The sequence below is a fragment of the Bufo gargarizans genome, chromosome 8 (genome assembly GCF_014858855.1).
Source record: "Bufo gargarizans isolate SCDJY-AF-19 chromosome 8, ASM1485885v1, whole genome shotgun sequence".
Classification (NCBI taxonomy): domain Eukaryota; kingdom Metazoa; phylum Chordata; class Amphibia; order Anura; family Bufonidae; genus Bufo; species Bufo gargarizans.
In genome coordinates this window covers 157628286-157651420 of record NC_058087.1, presented here as the reverse complement: position 1 = coordinate 157651420, position 23135 = coordinate 157628286, and the positions used below count along the sequence as shown (strand labels likewise).

At 49.0% G+C, this 23135-nt stretch overlaps 1 protein-coding gene across 1 annotated transcript in view; it reads left to right on the top strand.

Annotated features, from left to right (window-relative positions):
• LOC122945213 (lipopolysaccharide-induced tumor necrosis factor-alpha factor homolog) overlaps positions 1–20791 on the top strand; it is a 70555-nt gene extending 49764 nt beyond the window's left edge. Inside the window, exons 3-6 of the mRNA XM_044304173.1 lie at positions 16314–16397; positions 17675–17740; positions 17841–17991; positions 19476–20791. Of these exons, the coding sequence (XP_044160108.1) occupies positions 16314–16397; positions 17675–17740; positions 17841–17991; positions 19476–19584 (410 nt within the window). The 3' untranslated portion in view covers positions 19585–20791. The remainder of the gene's footprint in view (positions 1–16313; positions 16398–17674; positions 17741–17840; positions 17992–19475) is intronic.
• The last annotated feature ends 2344 nt before the right edge of the window (positions 20792–23135 follow it).

The following is a 23135-nucleotide window of genomic DNA, read 5'->3' as shown; positions in this document are numbered from 1 at the left end:
TTATCACTGGGATTTTTGCCCATTCCTTCTTGCAAAACTGCTCCAGCTCCTTCAAGTTGGATGGTTTGTGAACAGCAATCTTTAAGTCTGACCACAGATTTTCTGTTGGTTGCACCAGAACTTACTATCAGCTTCCTAATGTTGAATACATGCGCACATGCCACTTTTCTGTTTTCTATTTCTGAACAATAGTTTTATTTATATATTTTTCCCATTTCACTTCACCAACTTAGACTATTGTGTTCTGGGTGAATACTCTTGCAAAGCACTCTATGGCCTGGGCCAATGCACACAGGGCATTTTATCCTCGTTAGGCATCATGCACACGACCGTTCCGTTTATTGCTGCCCGCAAACCGCAATTTGCGGAACGGACGGCCCATTATAGAAATTCCTATTATTGTCCTCAAAACGGACAAGAATAGGACATGTTATATTTTTTTTGCGGGGCTATGGAACGGAGTGCTGTCCGCATTTTTTGCGGCCCCATTAAAGTGAATGGGTCCGCATCCGAGCCACAAAAACAGTCATGTGCATGTAGCCTTAGTGCAACACCTCCTTTTGTGTCAGTGCTTCCTCAGCAATGTAACACCCACACAGCACATATCTAGCACATCATATAAATAATATGATGTATCAACATCATTGCAAGTATATAGCACACTTAAAGGGGTCTGCATCTTTTATATTGATGACCTGTACTCAAGATAGGTCATCAATGTCAGATCTGCAGGGGTCTGACTCTCGGCACCCCCACCAATCAGTTTGAAGAGAAGCCATCACTCGTACAAGCACTGCCTTCTCTTCACTGTTCACCTGCTCTTTGATGCAACTTTTGTAGCGGTGATCAGGTATAGAGTTGAGCGAACACCTGGATGTTCGGGTTCGAGAAGTTCGGCCGAACTTCCCGGAAATATTCGGGTTCGGGATCCGAACCCGATCCGAACTTTGTACCGAACCCGAACCCCATTGAAGTCAATGGGGACCCGAACTTTTCGGCACTAAAAAGGCTGTAAAACAGCCCAGGAAAGGGCTAGAGGGCTGCAAAAGGCAGCAACATGTAGGTAAATCCCCTGCAAACAAATGTGGATAGGGAAATAAATAAAAATAAAAATAAAATAAATAAAAATTAACTAATATCAATTGGAGAGAGGTCCCATAGCAGAGAATCTGGCTTCATGTCACCCACCACTGGAACAGTCCATTCTCATATATTTAGGCCCCGGCACCCAGGCAGAGGAGAGAGGTCCCGTAACAGAGAATCTGGCTTCATGTCAGCAGAGAATCAGTCTGCATGTCATAGCAGAGAATCAGGCTTCACGTCAGCCACCAGTGCAACAGTCCATTGGCATATATTTAGGCCCAGCACCCAGGCAGAGGAGAGAGGTCCCGTAACAGAGAATCTGGCTTCATGTCAGCAGAGAATCAGTCTGCTTGTCATAGCAGAGAATCAGGCTTCACGTCACCCAACATTAGAACAGTCCAATGGCATATATTTAGGCCCAGGCACCCAGGCAGAGGAGAGAGGTCCCGTAACAGAGAATCTGGCTTCATGTCAGCAGAGAATCAGTCTGCATGTCATAGCAGAGAATCAGGCTTCACGTCAGCCACCACTGCAACAGTCCATTGGCATATATTTAGGCCCAGCACCCAGGCAGAGGAGAGAGGTCCCGTAACAGAGAATCTGGCTTCATGTCAGCAGAGAATCAGTCTGCATGTCATAGCAGAGAATCAGGCTTCACGTCAGCCACCACTGCAACAGTCCATTGTCATATATTTAGGCCCAGCACCCAGGCAGAGGAGAGAGGTCCCGTAACAGAGAATCTGGCTTCATGTCAGCAGAGAATCAGTCTGCATGTCATAGCAGAGAACCAGGCTTCACGTCACCCAACATTGGAACAGTCCATTGGCATATATTTAGGCCCAGGCACCCAGGAAGAGGAGAGAGGTCCCGTAACAGAGAATCTGGCTTCATGTCAGCAGAGAATCAGTCTGCATGTCATAGCAGAGAATCAGGCTTCACGTCACCCAACATTGGAACAGTCCATTGGCATATATTTAGGCCCAGGCACCCAGGCAGAGGAGAGAGGTCCAGTAACAGAGAATCTGGCTTCATGTCAGCAGAGAATTAGTCTGCATGTCATAGCAGAGAATTAGGCTTCACGTCAGCCACCACTGCAACAGTCCATTGGCATATATTTAGGCCCAGCACCCAGGCAGAGGAGAGAGGTCCCGTAACAGAGAATCTGTCTTCATGTCAGCAGAGAATTAGTCTGCATGTCATAGCAGAGAATCAGGCTTCACGTCAGCCACCACTGCAACAGTCCATTGGCATATATTTAGGCCAAGCACCCAGGCAGAGGAGAGAGGTCCCGTAACAGAGAATCTGTCTTCATGTCAGCAGAGAATCAGTCTGCATGTCATAGCAGAGAATCAGGCTTCACGTCAGCCACCACTGCAACAGTCCATTGTCATATATTTAGGCCCAGCACCCAGGCAGAGGAGAGAGGTCCCGTAACAGAGAATCTGTCTTCATGTCAGCAGAGAATTAGTCTGCATGTAATAGCAGAGAATCAGGCTTCACGTCAGCCAACATTGGAACAGTCCATTGGCATATATTTAGGCCCCGGCACCCAGACAGAGGAGAGGTTCATTCAACTTTGGGTAGCCTCGCAATATAATGGTAAAATGAAAATAAAAATAGGATTGAATGAGGAAGTGCCCTGGAGTACAATAATATATGGTTAAGGGGAGGTAGTTAATGTCTAATCTGCACAAGGGATGGACAGGTCCTGTGGGATCCATGCCTGGTTCATTTTTATGAACGTCAGCTTGTCCACATTGGCTGTAGACAGGCGGCTGCATTTGTCTGTAATGACGCCCCCTGCCGTGCTGAATACACGTTCAGACAAAACGCTGGCCGCCGGGCAGGCCAGCACCTCCAAGGCATAAAAGGCTAGCTCTGGCCACGTGGACAATTTAGAGACCCAGAAGTTGAATGGGGCCGAACCATCAGTCAGTACGTGGAGGGGTGTGCACGCGTACTGTTCCACCATGTTAGTGAAATGTTGCCTCCTGCTAACACGTTGCGTATCAGGTGGTGGTGCAGTTAGCTGTGGCGTGTTGACAAAACTTTTCCACATTTCTGCCATGCTAACCCTGCCCTCAGAGGAGCTGTCTGTGACACAGCTGCCTTGGCGACCTCTTGCTCCTGCTCTGCCTTGGCCTTGGGCTTCCACTTGTTCCCCTGTGACATTTGGGAATGCTCTCAGTAGCGCGTCTACCAACGTGCGCTTGTACTCGCGCATCTTCCTATCACGCTCCAGTGCAGGAAGTAAGGTGGGCACATTGTCTTTGTACCGTGGATCCAGCAGGGTGGCAACCCAGTAGTCCGCACACGTTAAAATGTGGGCAACTCTGCTGTCGTTGCGCAGGCACTGCAGCATGTAGTCGCTCATGTGTGCCAGGCTGCCCAGGGGTAAGGACAAGCTGTCCTCTGTGGGAGGCGTATCATCATCGTCCTGCCTTTCCCCCCAGCCACGCACCAGTGATGGGCCCGAGCTGCGTTGGGTGCCACCCCGCTGTGACCATGCTTCATCCTCCTCCTCCTCCTCCACCTCCTCCTTATCCTCGTCCTCCTCGTCCTCCAGTAGTGGGCCCTGGCTGGCCACATTTGTACCTGGCCTCTGCTGTTGCAAAAAAAACTCCCTCTGAGTCACTTCGAAGAGACTGGCCTGAAAGTGCTAAAAATGACCCCTCTTCCTCCTCCTCCTCCTGGGCCACCTCCTCTTCCATCATCGCCCTAAGTGTTTTCTCAAGGAGACATAGAAGTGGTATTGTAATGCTGATAACGGCGTCATCGCCACTGGCCATGTTGGTGGAGTACTCGAAACAGCGCAACAGGGCACACAGTTCTCGCATGGAGGCCCAGTCATTGGTGGTGAAGTGGTGCTGTTCCACAGTGCGACTGACCCGTGTGTGCTGCAGCTGAAACTCCACTATGGCCTGCTGCTGCTCGCACAGTCTGTCCAGCATGTGCAAGTTGGAGTTCCACCTAGTGGGCACGTCGCATATGAGGCGGTGAGCGGGAAGGCCGAAGTTACGCTGTAGCGCAGACAGGCGAGCAGCGGCAGGATGTGAACGCCGGAAGCACGAACAGACGGCCCGCACTTTATGCAGCAGCTCTGACATGTCGGGGTAGTTGTGAATGAACTTCTGCACCACCAAATTCAGCACATGCGCCAGGCAAGGGATGTGCGTCAAACCGGCTAGTCCCAGAGCTGCAACGAGATTTCGCCCATTATCGCACACCACCAGGCCGGGCTTGAGGCTCACCGGCAGCAACCACTCGTCGGTCTGTTGTTCTATACCACACCACAACTCCTGTGCGGTGTGGGGCCTGTCCCCCAAACATATGAGTTTCATAATGGCCTGCTGACGTTTACCCCGGGCTGTGCTGAAGTTGGTGGTGAAGGTGTGTGGCTGACTGGATGAGCAGGTGGAAGAAGAGGAGGAGGAAGCCGAGATGGAGGAGGTGGCAACAGGAGGCAAAGAATGTTGCCCTGCGATCCTTGGCGGCGGAAGGACGTGCGCCAAACAGCTCTCCGCCTGGGGCCCAGCTGCCACTACATTTACCCAGTGTGCAGTTAGGGAGATATAGCGTCCCTGGCCGTGCTTACTGGTCCATGTATCTGTGGTTAGGTGGACCTTGCTACAGATGGCGTTGCGCAGTGCACACTTGATTTTATCGGATACTTGGTTGTGCAGGGAAGGCACGGCTCTCTTGGAGAAGTAGTGGCGGCTGGGAACAACATACTGTGGGACAGCGAGCAACATGAGCTGTTTGAAGCTGTCTGTGTCCACCAGCCTAAATGACAGCATTTCATAGGCCAGTAGTTTAGAAATGCTGGCATTCAGGGCCAGGGATCGAGGGTGGCTAGGTGGGAATTTACGCTTTCTCTCAAATGCTTGTGAGATGGAGAGCTGAACGCTGCCGTGTGACATGGTTGAGATGCTTGGTGACGGAGGTGGTGGTGTTGGTGGTACATCCCCTGTCTGCTGGGTGGCAGGTGCCAACGTTCCTCCAGAGGCGGAGGAAGAGGCCGAGGCGGCAGCAGCAGAAGAGGCCGAGGCGGCAGCAGCAGAAGAGGCCGAGGCGGCAGCAGCAGAAGAGGTAGCAGGGGGAGCCTGAGTGACTTCCTTGGTTTTAAGGTGTTTACTCCACTGCAGTTCATGCTTTGCATGCAGGTGCCTGGTCATGCAGGTTGTGCTAAGGTTCAGAACGTTAATGCCTCGCTTCAGGCTCTGATGGCACAGCGTGCAAACCACTCGGGTCTTGTTGTCAGCACATTGTTTGAAGAAGTGCCATGCCAGGGAACTTCTTGAAGCTGCCTTTGGGGTGCTCGGTCCCAGATGGCGGCGGTCAGTAGCAGGCGGAGTCTCTTGGCGGCGGGTGTTCTGCTTTTGCCCACTGCTCCCTCTTTTGCTACGCTGTTGGCTCGGTCTCACCTCTGCCTCTTCCTCCGAACTATGAAAGTCAGTGGCACGACCTTCATTCCATGTGGGGTCTAGGACCTCATCGTCCCCTGCATCGTCTTCCACCCAGTCTTCCTCCCTGACCTCCTGTTCAGTCTGCACACTGCAGAAAGACGCAGCAGTTGGCACCTGTGTTTCGTCATCATCAGAGACGTGCTGAGGTGGTATTCCCATGTCCTCATCATCAGGAAACATAAGTGGTTGTGCGTCAGTGCATTCTATGTCTTCCACTGCTGGGGAAGTGCTAGGTGGATGCCCTTGGGAAACCCTGCCAGCGGAGTCTTCAAACAGCATAAGAGACTGCTGCATAACTTGAGGCTCAGACAGTTTCCCTGGTATGCATGGGGGTGATGTGACAGACTGATGGGCTTGGTTTTCAGGCGCCATCTGTGCGCTTTCTGCAGAAGACTGGGTGGGAGATAATGTGAACGTGCTGGATCCACTGTCGGCCACCCAATTGACTAATGCCTGTACCTGCTCAGGCCTTACCATCCTTAGAACGGCATTGGGCCCCACCATATATCGCTGTAAATTCTGGCGGCTACTGGGACCTGAGGTAGTTGGTACACTAGGACGTGTGGATGTGGCAGAACGGCCACGTCCTCTCCCAGCACCAGAGGATCCACTAACACCACCACGACCATGTCCACGTCCGCGTCCCTTACTAGATGTTTTCCTCATTGTTATCGTTCACCACAACAACAAAAATATTATTTGGCCCAATGTATTGAATTCAAATTCAGGCCTTTTTTTACAGACACCTAACACTATCTGGCTATCTATTTAGGTACCGTATTACACTAATACAGGCACACCAGTAACCACAGATTTAGCTGAATATAAATTTGAGGCCTAGTATTTAGGCGCTGGGTGACAGGTATAGGGTTACTGACAGAATTCGACTTGGAAATGCACAGTAGCTGTCATGGAACCATGAACCAGACGTACAACAAGAGATAAGTGGAAAATAAGAAGGTTTTATTGAAGAGCAAGCCGTAAGCAAAGTCCAAACGGATGGCTAAACCGAAGCAGGGTCTTGCGGAGACAGAGGTCAGGAACCAGAAGGGTAGTCAGACGAAGCCAGGAACAGGAACCAACGGGGTAGTCAGACGAAGCCGGAATCAGGAACCAACGGGGTAGTCAGACGAAGCCGGAATCAGGAATCAACGGGGTAGTCAGACGAGGCCAGGATCAGGAACCAGAAGCAGCAGCAGTCTTGGAAGCATGTGAACACAGGAGGACCAAGCAAGGAACTGAAGCCACAGACCTCCTATATATATGAGCTAGGCATCCAGCTCCTCCCAGTGGGAAGGAGGAGCCGCAGGGTGGGAGGCTACAAGACAACCCAGAAACCAAGATGGCCGCCAGCACATGTCAAACGAAGGGAACAGCAAGGAGGTAAGACCATGACAGTACCTCCCCCTCAAGGGCCCCTCCTCCGCGGAGTAAGGAACGGTTTCTGAGGGAAGCGTGCGTGGAAGGCTCGGAGCAAGACAGGAGCATGGACATCTGCGGAGGGAACCCAGGAACGCTCCTCTGGACCATAACCACGCCAATGGACCAAAAACTGCACCCGGCCGCGGACCAGGCGTGAGTCCAGGATATTGCTCACCTCATACTCCTCACGATTGCCCACTTGGACCGGACGAGGCCGAGGAATCGAGGAAGTGAAACGATTACACACCAGTGGCTTCAACAGGGAGACATGAAACACGTTGGAGATCCGCATGCCAGGAGGAAGCGCAAGGGCATAGGCTACCGGGTTTACCCTGCGAAGCACTCGGAAGGGACCAACAAAGCGAGGCGCCAGCTTGGGAGTGGGCACTCGAAGGTTGAGGTTGCGGGTGGACAACCATACGCGGTCTCCGACCTGGTAGGAAGGAGCGGGCGCTCGTCTGCGATCAGCCTGGAGTTTCTGGCGCTGCGCAGAGACCTCAAGGGACCTCTGGATCTGTACCCAAGAAGCACGTAGGACGGAAAGGTGATCCTCCACAGCCGGAATATCCTGGGGAGAGAATACCTCCGGTAACACGGCAGGTTGGAACCCATAATTGGCCATGAAGGGAGACGTCCCAGAGGAAGAGTTCACCGCCGTGTTCCTGGCAAACTCAGCCCAAGGCAGGAGGTCAACCCAATTGTCTTGGTGATCGGAGACATAGCAACGAAGGAATTGCTCCAAGGCCTGATTGGATCGTTCTGCGGCCCCATTGGACTGAGGGTGGTAGGCCGAGGAGAAAGAGAGATGAATCCCCAACTGGGAGCAAAAGGCGCGCCAGAACCTGGACACAAACTGACTCCCCCGATCCGACACAATCTCCTTGGGCAAACCGTGCAACCGGAAGACCTCCCTGGCAAAAATCGAGGCCAACTCTTGTGCAGAGGGTAACTTCTTGAGAGGAACACAGTGGCACATTTTGGAAAACCGATCCACAATCATGAGAATGACCGTATGGCCTCGGGATGCAGGGAGGTCCACAATGAAATCCATCCCCAGGTGTGACCATGGACGCTCCCCGGTGGCTATGGGTTGCAAAAGGCCCAACGGAAGGTGCCGAGGGGACTTACTCTGGGCACAAACGGAGCATGCCGCTACATATGCGGCGATGTCGGAACGTAGAGAAGGCCACCAGAACAGACGTGAAACCGCCCAGGACAGCTGATTCTTTCCAGGGTGCCCCGCGGCCTTGGAGTTATGGTAGGTTCGCAACAACCGAGTGCGCAACTCCTCAGGCACAAAACATCTGCCGTTGGGTCTCCCAGAGGGAGCACCAGATTGAGCCGCCAAAATCTGCTCACCCAGAGGAGAAGTCAGGCTGGTGCGAATAGCGGCCAGGATCTGATTCGGGGGTATGACCGTAGTCGGAATCGACTCCTCCCCGGACAGCTCGGAGTACTGCCGTGATAAGGCATCCGCTCTGATGTTCTTGGAGCCGGGTAGGTAGGAGACCACGTAATTAAAACGTGACAAGAACAGAGCCCATCTGGCCTGACGTGGTGTCAATCTCTTGGCCTCAGAGAGGTAGGTCAGATTCTTGTGGTCCGTCAGGATGAGAACCGGAACCACCGAGCCCTCGAGCAAGTGCCTCCATTCTTTAAGGGCCTGCACGATGGCCAATAACTCCCTGTCACCAATCTGATAGTTGCACTCCGCGGAAGACAGTTTCCGGGAGTAAAACCCACAAGGAAGCAGAGGACCCTCTGGTGTTCTACGCTGAGACAGGAGGGCGCCTACTCCCGTCTCAGACGCGTCCACCTCGAGGACAAAAGGCAACCCAGGGTTGGGATGCGACAGAATCGGAGCCGACACAAAGGCGGACTTTAGAGCCTCAAAAGCTCGGATGGCCTCGAGCGGCCAGACCTGAGGATTACTGCCCTTCCTGGTCAGATCCGTGAGAGGCTTGGCTAGCATGGAAAAGTCCCTGATGAACTTCCGATAATAATTGGCGAAGCCCAAAAAGCGCTGCAGGGCACGAAGACCACTGGGCTGGGGCCACTGTAAGACAGCCGAAACCTTCTCAGGATCCATGGAGAACCCCTCAGCGGAAATGATGTAACCTAAGAAGGTTACCTGGGATCGGTGAAATTCGCATTTCTCAAGCTTACCGAACAGCTTGTTCTCTCGTAAGCGTTGCAACACTCGTCTGACATCCAGAATGTGGGCCTCCATGGATGCAGAATATACCAAGATGTCATCCAAATAGACCACCACACACTGCTGCAACAGGTCACGGAAAACATCGTTGATGAATTCCTGGAAGACTGCGGGCGCATTGCACAACCCAAAGGGCATAACCAAGGATTCATAATGACCGGTCCTGGTGTTAAACGCGGTCTTCCACTCATCGCCCGCCTTGATCCTTACCAGGTTATATGCCGCCCTCAGGTCGAGTTTGGTAAAGACCGTGGCCCCTTTGAGGCGATCGAACAGCTCGGAAATCAAGGGTATCGGGTAAGCGTTCTTGATCGTGATGCGATTGAGACCCCTGTAATCGATGCAAGGCCTCAACTCGCCGCCCTTCTTTTTCACAAAGAAAAATCCAGCCCCTGCCGGGGACGAGGATTTGCGAATGTGTCCGCGTGAAAGCGCCTCCCTCACGTACTCCTCCATGGCCTCATTCTCCGCTACCGACAGTGGATAGACTTTGCCACGAGGAGGAACGGCACCGGATTGTAACTCTATGGCACAATCGTATGGGCGGTGCGGAGGTAGGGCAACCGCGCGCACCTTATCGAATACATCCCGGTACTCTTCGTATTCAGAAGGCAACAGAGAGTCCGAGGAAGTACACAGCAACTTGACAGGCCCATGGATGCAACTAGCCCCACACTGCGGTGACCACGAGAGGATCTCGACCGATCTCCAATCGAAAGTCGGATTATGCTTCTGGAGCCAGGGGTACCCCAAGACCACCGAGTAGTGTGGAGACGAAATAACCTGGAGACAGACCGACTCTCTGTGAACGGCACCAATGGCTATCCCTACTGGAAGGGTCTCCTGAGTCACGTGTGGCGGCAGAAGGGGTCTGCCGTCTATCGCCTCAAGAGCCAGTGGGGAACCTCGAGGCTGCAGAGGAATGGAATTGGCGGCAGCGAACACACTATCAATGAACAAACCACCAGCACCAGAGTCCACCAACGCCTGGGTCGTCACCGAGCCCCCGACCCAGGAGAGGACAACCGTGATCAGTGGTTTGTCAACACGGGAAACCGGGGACGAGGAGACTCCACCCAAGATCTGCCCCCGACAGGACCTCAGGTGCGAGCGTTCTCCCGGACGGTTCGGACATGCCAACCGAAAATGCCCACCGAGACCACAGTACATGCATCGGCCCTCGCGTCTCCGGAGTACCCTCTCCCCCTCAGACAGGCGAGCAAACCCCCGCTGCATGGGTTCACCCCCAGACAAGTCATCCCCAGGAGGCGTGGGAGGAGAGGGAGGCACGGGTGGGACAGCAAACGTAGGCGCCAATCTGTTAGGAGACCTCCGCAGGCTCTCCTTAAAGGAAGGTCTCTCCCTGAGTCTGGTGTCAATCAAAATCAGGAAAGAAATAAGAGACTCGAGCTCCACTGGTAGGTCCTTAGCTGCAACCTCATCCTTCAAGGCATCCGAGAGACCATGAGAGAAAGCAGCGACCAGAGCCTCATTATTCCAGCCCACCTCTGCTGCCAGGGTACGAAACTCAATGGCGTATTCAGCTACGGATTGTGAACCCTGTCTGATGGACATAAGGAGCTTCGCAGCAGAGGCAGCACGAGCCGGCACATCGAATACCTTCCGAAGAGAAGCAACAAAACCGGAAAACTCGGCAACCACCGGATTGTTGTTCTCCCATAAAGGGCTGGCCCAGGCCAAGGCCTTGTCCGAGAGCAGCGAGATCAAGAAGCCCACCCTTGATCTCTCAGTAGGAAAGGCATGTGGCAGCAACTCGAAGTAAATGCCCACCTGGTTAAGGAAACCTCGGCACTGAGTTGGCTCTCCCCCAAAGCGCTGTGGAAGGGGGGCAGAACCGGTCATACCCTGAAACACCACAGGCGCAGCAACAGGTGTCAGGGTAGACTCTGGCGCAACAACCGGAGCGGCAGTAGGAGCGGGCCCAGGAGCGACAACCGACCCATCGGCAACGGAAGCTAAATGAGCCGTGCGTTCAAGCAGGGTTTGCAATGCCACAGCGAACCGACCCAACAGGTGATCCTGCTGATCAAGTCTGGCAACCAGCGTAGGTAGCGAGGGTGGCCCTGTACCGTCAGAATTCATGGCTTGGTCCTAATGTCATGGAACCATGAACCAGACGTACAACAAGAGATAAGTGGAAAATAAGAAGGTTTTATTGAAGAGCAAGCCGTAAGCAAAGTCCAAACGGATGGCTAAACCGAAGCAGGGTCTTGCGGAGACAGAGGTCAGGAACCAGAAGGGTAGTCAGACGAAGCCAGGAACAGGAACCAACGGGGTAGTCAGACGAAGCCGGAATCAGGAACCAACGGGGTAGTCAGACGAAGCCGGAATCAGGAATCAACGGGGTAGTCAGACGAGGCCAGGATCAGGAACCAGAAGCAGCAGCAGTCTTGGAAGCATGTGAACACAGGAGGACCAAGCAAGGAACTGAAGCCACAGACCTCCTATATATATGAGCTAGGCATCCAGCTCCTCCCAGTGGGAAGGAGGAGCCGCAGGGTGGGAGGCTACAAGACAACCCAGAAACCAAGATGGCCGCCAGCACATGTCAAACGAAGGGAACAGCAAGGAGGTAAGACCATGACAGTAGCGTGTGTGTGAAGTTATTCAGAATGACCCTATGCGCACCTTGAATCTGATATACCCTTTTAGGGATAGATTTAAAATAGCTCTGATACAGCAGAAACCACTAAATTAGGAAATTGCTAAATTGGGAATTGTATTTCAACCCAGAACAAAAACTGTGCTTTGACTGACACTAAATACCTTGACCAGCCACACCAGTAATGACAGATTTAGCTGGATATAAACTTGAGGCCTAGTATTTAGGCGCTGGGTGACAGGTATACGTTTACTGACAGAATTAGTTTGGGATATGGCCAAAAAATAACCACACTATTGATGGTTAAATGCACTTGGTGTGACAGCTTGACCAACCACACTACTGAGGGTTAAATGCACTTGCTGACAGGCGCAGCTTGCCCCTGATGTAGTATATGGCCAAAAAATAAACAGACTATTGCTGGTTAAATGCACTTGGTGTGACAGCTTCACCCTGATGTAGGATTTAGCCAAAAAACAACCACACCATTGAGGGTTAAATGCACTTGGTGGCAGCTTGTGCTGCACACCACAAGACACAAAATGTCCACCGATCACCCCAGAAAAAAGTGACCGAAAAACGCTCTGGGCAGCCTAAAAACAGTGAGCAATTTAATAGCAGCAGTTCAATCATCCACAGCTGCAGATCGATCTTTGAATGAAGTCCTTTGGAGGAGTTAATCACTGCCTAATCTCGCCCTAACGTCGCAGCTGCAACCTCTCCCTATACTGATCAGAGCAGAGTGACGGGCGGCACTACGTGACTCCAGCTTAAATAGAGGCTGGGTCACATGGTGCTCGGGCCAATCACAGCCATGCCAATAGTAGGCATGGCTGTGACGGCCTCTTGGGGCAAGTAGTTTGATGCTTGTTGATTGGCTGCTTTGCAGCCTTTCAAAAAGCGCCAAGAAAGCGACGAACACCTAACCCGGACTTTTACAAAAATTTCCGGGTTCGGGTCCGTGTCACGGACACCCCAAAATTCGGTACGAACCCGAACTATACAGTTCGGGTTCGCTCATCCCTAATCAGGTATAATTACAACTACGCCATTCCCATTCACTTGAATGGATAGGTCATCAATATGTGAACAACACCTTTCAGTGGAAGTCAATACAATCATCCACTTTGAAACTGCAAGACCAAGAAGGACAAGTAGTAAGGTTATGCAAATCCAGAAAGTATCAGGAGTTGCTAAGATCTACAAATAATCTAATTTCCAAGCACCTAGCTCCAATCTATAGCATGGCATAAAAGCTAGATTTAAAGCAAAGTTTTTTAGCAACATGAAGCCTCAAAAATCAGATCAAGTTGTGTGGGATGCTTTGCGATGCCTCCTGTTCATCAACGAGCTAGGTATGGCCACTTGTCACCACTTGTTGCAAACTGAGATGGACAGAGTCTTTGAAGTGAGTGACTTTGGTATATCACTCTGGCAGATCGCTACCTGCCTAGGCTGAGATGTCAGCACTGTTCAGTGTTGCATGTCTCTGTGGTTGGGAGAGCGACGACGAACTGGACTGACAACAAGAGGTGCACAGAGGTGAAACTCTCCACGGATGGATCATGTGATTAGAAGAATGGTGTGTAGTGATCCCTTCAGTACTGCAAGTGAAAATCGACATCACATCTCAAGCCTAGGGCGGCAAACAGTGTCTACACAAACCAACAAAAAGTGTTTGCACGAAACTGGACTATGAGCCAGAAGTCCAGCTACAGATGTTCCATTGACCTTACGCCACCACTCTCAAAGGCTATGATGGTGCACAGCAAGACATCAATGAAGCCTAGAATGGAGGTCTGTCCTCTTTAGTGATGATTCCCGCTTTTGTGTTGGTCGTAATGATAACTGGAGACTGGTCTGAAGACTAAGCAAATACTGCCATGAAAAGGCTTTCACAAGGGAATGTCACACTGGTCCTACTCCCAGGATTATGGTGTGGGATGGCATGATGTATGGTAGTCAGACCCGTCTAGTTTTAATTTTAGGTACACTAATAGCTCAGCATTACATTGCTTTTGTCATGGAACCAACGGTACAGCCATTCCTCCAAAGTGTCCCAAGAGTCACTGTTCAACAGGACAGCACCAGGCCACATGTTAGTTATGCGACCATGGCCTGCAATGTCTGGGAGCAGCGGTATATCAGCAGTATAAATTCGATAATTTGCGTAAAGTGCATTCAGTGTGGCATTCCTCAGACGACCATTAATAACATCAATGATAACATGACACAGCATGTACCGGTAAGCAGTGATGGCCAGTTCGCAGTGTTCGCCGACGAACACATGCGATCTACCATCTTCACTCCCAAGAATGGCGATGCAGAGGTAAGTCCTTACCTGTGCCTGCGCCGCGAGCCGCTCTGAAACACATGCGGTCACCGGGAGCCTTTATCGGGCCGTTCTCTGAACTGCCTGCTCCCGGTGACCGCATGTGTTTCAGAGCGGGTCGCGGGGCAGGCACAGGTAAGGAATTAAGTACAAAATCCTCTATACTATACTACTAATTAAGCACATCCTCTATACTATGCTTTTATCTAACTGCTTCTCAGCATAATTAATATCGCTTCTCAGCGTAATTTATCATATACCTACCCCTATGCTGCATGCTGTACATGAGGCATTAGTATACAATTTGATCATAAAGCATAGGCCCACTCACCCTGACAAGGTTGCCTCTTCGAATGGGACCCTATTCTAAATTTGGCGCAGCACTGCACGGCGACAACCGACGCAACAGCACCACCCCAGCAGGCAGCGGGACCCAGCAGTCAAACAGAGCCTCCGCTGTCCAACAAAGCAACCATGGCACTGGGTCCTACCAACCCAACGGGACAGCACAACAGCAACAATGGCCGCTGCGCAGTACTGCACCATGTGAACAGGTGTGGGACCAACCCCGTCACATACTCTCACCATGTGAATAGGTATGGAACTCACCCTATCACATACTCTTAGGAACTCCAACTGAGAGGTAGGAATATATACCCTCATACAGAGGCCTGCTAATTAAAAGCACCTGGGCTGAATGGGGAGGAGTGCTGATATCAGGAGGGGAAAGAGCACAAATAAGGACTTACCTCTGCATCGCCGGACTTGGGAGTGAAGATGGCAGATCGCATGTGTTCGTCGGCGAACACTGCGAACTGACCATCACTGCCGGTATGTGCATGTATTTTACATATGGTGCTCATACTCAATACTGAATACATGGAGATGTTTTGAATATTTTGTTTCCTTTTTATATCATTTGCTAATTATTAACATGTCTATTCATCCTGTGATTTCCATAATGCCACAACTTTTCCTTCTTGGTGTTGCAATTTCAATGTTGAGGACGGAGTATATAATGGAATGTAACTCTTTAGTAATTTGGCGTGTTTCAGTCACATAAAAGTTCATTAACTTTTTGGTGGATTGTTTCCTGCAAAAAGGTCAACAGCAACCCAACAGTTTTAAATCTAATGGACACAACGTTTATGAGGGGTTGCAACTATTTTAGCCCTCTTCTTAAACTTATATTAGACGTGCAGCTCATCCAGGCGATTTGTCAGGCAGGAAGCGTTCTTTCCCGGCAATCGCCTGCTCGTCAGCGGAGGATACCGCTGCTATTACATGCAGGGATCTCCTCCACAGTATGGGAAGAAGCAATCACTAATGCCATTGTTCGTCCCCATACTAAAATATTGTTTGCTGGCAGCAGATTGTGGTTAGACAGCACGATCTGCCACCGGCAAACGATGATTTGTAAACCTGCTGAAAGATTCCAGTTGCCCGATAGTTGGCGTCAATATTACACTGCCAGAACATTGATTATGAGCATTTGTACGTTAGCAATGATCTTTGTGTCTAATATAAGCTTTAGGCCTCATGCACACGACCGCAATTTGCGGAACGGCATGGACAGCCTTTACTATAACTGCCTATTCTTGTCCGCAAAGCGCGGACAAGAATAGGACAGGTTATATTTTTTTTGCGGGGCCACGGAACGGAGCAATGGATGCGGACAGCACACGGAGTGCTGTCCATATCTTTTGCGGCCCATTGAAGTGAATAGTTGAGCATCCGAGCAACCAAAACTGCGGCTCGGATGCGGACCAAAACAACGGCCGTGTGCAGGAGGCCTTACACAATCCCCAGAGCTGTGCTGAGCAGTCACAGGTTACAAAGCCAGGATGTCCTAAAACAGCCAGGCTGTGGAGGTACCAAGGTGTTCTAAAAGCTTCTCTTAACAGCTGATTCAGTGTAATATAGACAACCCAAACATAATATCCATCAGCAGCAATCAGCCTGAAGAGCTAAAGTGATAACTGAAAGCAGAAAAATGTAATACAGACATGTTTTAAAAATGGTAGATTTTACATACTGTATAGGCAATGTAAACAGCTTCAGATTAAATATTCAGGAAATTATTCTGTATTGAACAAAAATGAACCTACCCATTGCAATGTTTTTGTATGTGATTATATTTTAACATCCACCATTATTTTTCACTGTGCATAGCCCCTGCGGCAGGATACCCTTCACAGTTCATGGCTGCACCATACCCAGCAAATGCAGAAGGACCCTACATGCATCATCCAGAAGGTGCGATATATATAAAGGGATCAAATGATCAAATGGAATGCCAATATAAAATTTCTTCTCGACAAGTAGTGTTACACGAATCAAAGCATCCGAAGCGGAATTCGATCCGGTTTAGGAAAAACTTCATTCGCTGTGAAGCCGAATTTCCTTGCACTTCATATTAACAAATAATTTTTTCCTAAAATGGTGGCTGAAAGTGATACTCACCTCATCCACTTGATTGCAGAGACGCCGTCTGCTCTGTCTTGATTGAAGAAAACCTGCCAAAGGACCTGTGGCGAGCACGAAGCTGTCAACACGTGATCACACTGGCCGAGCACGGTGACGCCATCACGCTCAATGCAAATCCTTTGGCGGGTTTTCTTCAATCAAGACAGAAGCGGATGGATTCTCCGCGATCAAGCAGATGAGGTAAGTCTAATTTTTTTATTTTCCCAACCCCGGATTAACCACCTGATCAGCGTTGAACACGGCATCTGAGGGGTTAAATTATGGGGGGAGGCGCAATCGCCATTTACCATAATGGCGTCCACTCCATACAATGAAAAGTAATTCGTAACAAATCAAATTTCTTGATGAAGTTCGGCAAAGAAGCTGACAAGCTTTCCTTTAGGCCTTATGCACACGGCCGATCTATACGAGTGTATTACTGTAGTGCAGCGGCGGCATGAAGCGCACGGCGTCATAGCAACCAATTAAGCTGTGCGCTCCTGCTCTCAGCAGGATGCCAGGCCGGGATACCACGGACCGCTCACAGACGTGTTCCACAGCCGTGTGCATGAGGCCTTAAAGGGATTATGTGAAGTTAGGGGGGGGAAAAGGCAGATTTTTTGTTAAATACTGTATATATTGACATGTGAAATCATTGAAAACAAATGTCCAACATAAAACTAATGTGAACAGAGCGTTACTCCGTGCCGCTATATGGTGCCTCTGTGAGCAATGTTTTAGTATAGCCACTGAGTTAGTCACTGAAATCTATCTATATAGCGCCACCTGCTGTTTGCTCTTTTTGTAATTTCTTTGTCCTGCTCACTGAGATGGAAGCACATGCTCAATTCCCTCCTTTAACTGCCACCAGCTGCAGCAGAAAGGACACACCCCTGAGATAGTACACACCCCTTAGGCTGAAAGCTTGATACACCGTAAATCTAGCAGAGCAATTGGAGCAATGAACTGGGGAGATCTCTGGATCCATAGAAAGAGATTGTCATCTCCTATACATTTTTACATTAATCATGGAATAACCCTAATAACACCTTGTATTTCTGTCAAAGGCTGGAATCCCGCAGTATTTCCCCCACCACCGCCATACAATGACACAGGATACCAACAACAACCAAGTAAGTCTGCGCTTCACCAATCTAAAGACAAACCTGAAATCTTGATAATGAAAATAATCGGATTTCGGTTAATCTCACTAATTTTACATTTTACAAATAGTTTTCGCGCCTCAAGTCATTTTCAAGACGGACTTGGCAGATAACCCAGGACTGGCCGTGTGTCCTGCCTGCAACCAGCCATGTACAACAACCATCAAATACAAGTCCGGCTGCTTAACCACCCTCTTATGCTGCCTTTTGTTCTTCTTTGGGTAAGTCAGATATTTAGTATGATGTCATACAGACAAGGATGTGATGACATATGTTGCAGTACGGCTGACAGGCTTGGTGGCTAGTATGTTTTTATTAAAGAGGACTTGTCACCATTCCTGCCATGTCATGATACTTTATTTTTTCTCCGTGAAATAATTCTTACACACCCTTCATAAGAACTCTGCATAGTGCCATTCCTCTGCTACTCCTCCTGGAAATGTATGAATAAATTGACAACTGGGTGTCACCATTCCCCTTCTCTAAGGCTAGGTCTACACGACGACAGTTGTCGCGCGACATTTTGTTGCACCAATGTCGCGCGACAATTTTTATAATGGCAGTCTATGGTGTCGCACTGCAACATGCGACATGCTGCGACTGCGACGCGACAGTCGCAGAAAATCCATTCAAGATGGATTTTTCTGCGACTGTCGCGTCGCAGTCGCAACATGTCGCATGTTGCAGTGCGACACCATAGACTGCCATTATAAAAATTGTCGCGCGACATTGGTGCAACAAAATGTCGCGCGACAACTGTTGCGCCCTATCTGTCGCGCGACTTTTTGTCGCGCAACAAATGTCGTCGTGTAGACCTAGCCTAAGGGGTGTGTCGCTACACAGTCTGGTATTGTCAGCACTGATTGTATAATGGAAGACTGATTAGGAAAACGCCCAGTCATCAATTTATTCATAAATGTCTCGGAGCTATTACAGAGCAGCGAGGGGCTGGAGGTTTCCCCTTGGCTGACAGGGTAGGACATCTAGCCTGACCCTGTCAATCTCACGCCTGCACCATTGCCCCAAGTAGTGGCTCAAGCACAGAGTTTCTAGCAGCAAACTGCATGCGCCGCTACATGTCTGGGTACCCCCCAAGAGTCTATGGCTAACCAAAGCTTTGGTTCCAAGTTGTAAAATTGTTTTCCAGTTTAAAAATCAAATACCAAAGTTATTCACTGAAGTCTTATGAGACTTCGGGAATAACTGACTTCACCTCGTCGGAGGCTGTACATTTTAATGCTGTACAGGAGGGGATCTCTATACAGCATTAAACTGACCATCACTGCCCCTGAGGCCAGGGATTAGCCGCAGTGGTTACAGACCCAGGCCACTTTTGGTCCAGCTGGAGCCAGAAGCATCTGGCAACAGAAGGCAGTGTGGGACTGCAGACAGGTCAGGTTTTTTTTTATTGGGCACAGGTTACCACCATTGTTGGATCCTAGGCCAGACAACCCCTTTAATTTAACACAAATTCCAGAAAGGAACACTGTTCAGTACTTGGAGACCCCCCTCCATCTGCAGCTTCCACCTGACTGCCCAGTACTGGGGCTCATACTTTATGGTCTTATATCTTGGCTTACTTGTGCAGACCCACCATTTGTGGTCGTGGACAGTACCTTGAGTGTTACTGCTAATAAACATTTAAAATATGGATTTAAATGAAAATACTTAGTTTTTTAAGATCACCTTATCTTCTTTCCTCTAGATGTGTGTTGGGTTGCTTCTTAATACCTTGCTGTGTCAAGAGTTGCAAAGACGTGGACCATTACTGCCCCAACTGTCAACATCTCATCTACAAGTACAAGCGTCTATAGGCAAAGAAAACAATTGCGCTTGCTCATTAAGGGAACCAAAATGCCTTTCACTAAACCCACACTGCTTGATATTATTGCCTTAAACTGTGAGATTAAAATATGTCATATTAAATGGAAGACTGCTTTAGGGCTCATGCACACAAACGTACAGTATTTTTGTCCGTGCCCATTCCAATTTTTTGATGGCCCATATGCAGATTTCACATCAATGGGGCTGCAAAAAAAAAAAACGGAAATGACTCCGTGTGCATTCCGTCTCCGTATGTCCATTTCGCCTAAAAATAGAACATGTCCTATTATTGTCCGCATTACAGACAAGGATAGGATTGTTCTACTAGGATTGAACACGGCCGGTATCTGTGTTTTGCGGATCCTCAATTTGCGGACCACAAAACAACAACGGTCGTGTGCATGAGCCCTAAAGTTGAGGGAGTTATAAGAGGCCCTAATAACTGCTGGGGTGAGTAAAGGCAAAGACGCATTTTCTATCACTCTGGAAAAGAGAGCCGCAGTAATCTTGCAGAACAGGAGCCGGTGTCCGCCCTGGGATACAACCATTTTCGTGCCTTACATGCAAGAGAACTGCTGTCCTAACCACCAGCTTCATTAAATATCGTCAGGTTCCTTGAGTACAAAGAACTATGGGGTGAAATTTATCAAAATTGAAGGAAAGGGAAACTTGTATAGTTTATCATAGCAACCAATCAGAGTGGTCCTTTCATTTTCCAAATGAGCACTGAAAAATTAAAGGTGGGATCTGATTGGTTGCTATGGGCAACTAAGCCAGTTTCCCTTTACACCAGCTTTGATAAATCTCCTCATATTATGTGTTACACTGCAACTCTACAACATTTCAGAGAAAACTGTTTTAAAAAGAGCCGGGCATGGGGAAGTGCCTGCTGCTGGGTTTCTGAACTTCAGCTGTCCCCCATTTGGCTTAGCTTGATCGACAGATCTCTTTATATGCAAAAATAAGCATCCTCTTGCCAGGCTTTCTTTAAAGCCATGTTTTATAGAGCTCTCAATTGATCTATGGCCCCTTGCACATTGCCGTAGTGCTCCCACAGCCGTATTGTGGGCTGCATACGGCGGTTCCGCAATACACGAGGCACCAGCCGTGTGCATTCCGCATCACGGATGCGGACCCATTAACTTGAATGAGTCCGCAAATCCGGAGATGCAGTGCGGAATGGAACGGAAGCACAGAACCCCAAGGAAGCACTACGGAGTTCCGTGCTTTCGTTGCACAAAAATATAGAACTTGTTCTATCTTTTTGCGGAACGGACGGATCGCAGACCCCATTCAAGTGAATGGGTCCACAATTCCTATGGAGGGTTAGGTTTGACTTTGGTTACTGTTTTCGGAACCTTTGCTTTTATTGTTATGAAAAAGAGTCCCGGCCGTGCATGGTCCTGAATCTCATCTTTACACCATGTTCTTTGTCGAAAGGTTTGCTTTCCTATTAAGCCTCTATGTACTGGACTCCTTAACGCCTCTTTAAGCACTGCGATATTTCTATATTATATTATACAAGCTTTTGAAGTCGTTGTATAAGTTGCTTTTTATTCAAAATCAATAAAAAGATTTTAAAAATAAAAATAAGTGTTTGTGAGATCCATTTCAGGGCTCTCACATGCGGTCCAAAACGGATCAGTTTTGTCCTAAAGGATCCGCTCAGAATGCATCAGTTTGCCTCTGTTCCGCCCCCATTCCGCCTCCATTCCGCTTTGGCGGCAGACACCAAAACGCTGCTTGCAGCATTTTGGTGTCCATCTGATCAAACTGGGCCAAACGGATCAGATCACAGTCTTGGCTGTGTTAAAGATAATACAAACTGATCCGTTCTGAAGGGATGCAGATGTTTGTATTATCTGAACGGATCCGTCTGTGCAGATCCATGATGGATCCGCACCGAACGCGAGTGTGAAAGTAGCCTTTTAACTTGATAACAGAAGTTCGCCCGACACTAGTCCTAGTTGTTGGTTTATTACCTCAGCACGTTAAGTTTTAGGGCTCATGCACGTGACCATGATCGGCCTAGGAGACACTGTCCATGCGTCGGTCGCATCTCCTGGGCCAACAGCAGCTTCCCAGAACTGAACTGACTGTATCACAGTTTGCTAGAACTCTCTACGTTAGAACTGATGAATAGATCTGTATTAATTCATTTACTAAAGTGTCGATTCTTAAAGGGGTTCTCCCATGGAAAATATTCCAGTTTTCAAACCAGCACCTGAATACTTTTGTAATTGCATGTAATTAAACATTTAGTATACTGAGTTATTCAATAAAATGTATCTGTATAGTGCCACCTGCTGTTTTTTTTCTTCTTATTTCTTTGTCCTTAGGCCGTGAGCGTTCCGTGGTAACACAACCTGGATTCCTGCTGAGAGCAAGAGCGCACATGGTCATTGATTAATATGACGCTGTGCGCTTCATGCCACCGCTGCACTACAGTAATACACTCGTATAGATCATAGGAGTATATTACTGTAGTGCAGCCGCGGCACGAAGCGCATTGTATAGTGGCTGTGTCTGGTACTGCATCTTAGACGCATTCACTTGAATGGAACTGAGCTCCACATAGGCCAAATGACCAATCAATCGTGACTTTCTCAAAGAGGTGATGGTGGGGTTCGGGAGTTACACCCCCACTCATCTACTATTGATTACCTATCCTGAGAATTGATGATCAATATTTCACTCCCAGAAAACCCCTTTAACAGTTGCTTGGTACTTATGGTAGATATTTGTATATTCCGCAAAGTTTTTATGTATAAGTCACCACAATAAAGAGCATGGATGTACATGGAAAAGTGGATCTTTTCTTCTGATCATCTTACATGATGGGTGGTACGTGTTAGTCAGGAGGAGGATCTGTATACAACGCAGAACATCGGCATCTAGATACTTCAATTTAGGCTGGGTTCACACCTGAGCGTTTTACCAGGCAACAGGCAAGAACCAATGATTCCCTATGGGAATGGTTCTCACCTGAGCGTTTTACAGCGCGTACGATCACGCTGTAAAACACCCGACGCCCCAAGAAGTACATGAGCTTCTTTGGGGCGTCTTGTCGTGCGTTCCCGTACATAGACTTCAGCGGGAACGCGCGACAATGGGCGTTCGCTTGTCTCTGTATGCGCGATTGCAAACGCCTGTACAATCGCACATACAGAGAGCTCCATCGCGAACGCTCAGGTCTGAACCCAGCGTTAGGCTTATTGCCAAATCGAAATGTCATTGTAACTCCTGAAATGTGGACATGGTCTTTTTGGAAATAAATGATAGCCAACAATATTATGTGCTGTCTTCTTTTCCCTTTCACGCGCTTTCAGGGGACCTGATATGTAATGGTAACTACTTATATTCCCCATGCAAAAACAATTCTGCAGCATATTTTCTTGGAATTCTGGTATTCCACCTGGAAATGTATGAATAGATTTACAATTGGGTATTGATATTCCCCTGGTCAGTACAGCACATTTATATATGGTCTGACACAGTAAGCACCGATTAGGCAATGTACGAGGAATACAATGAACGGTAA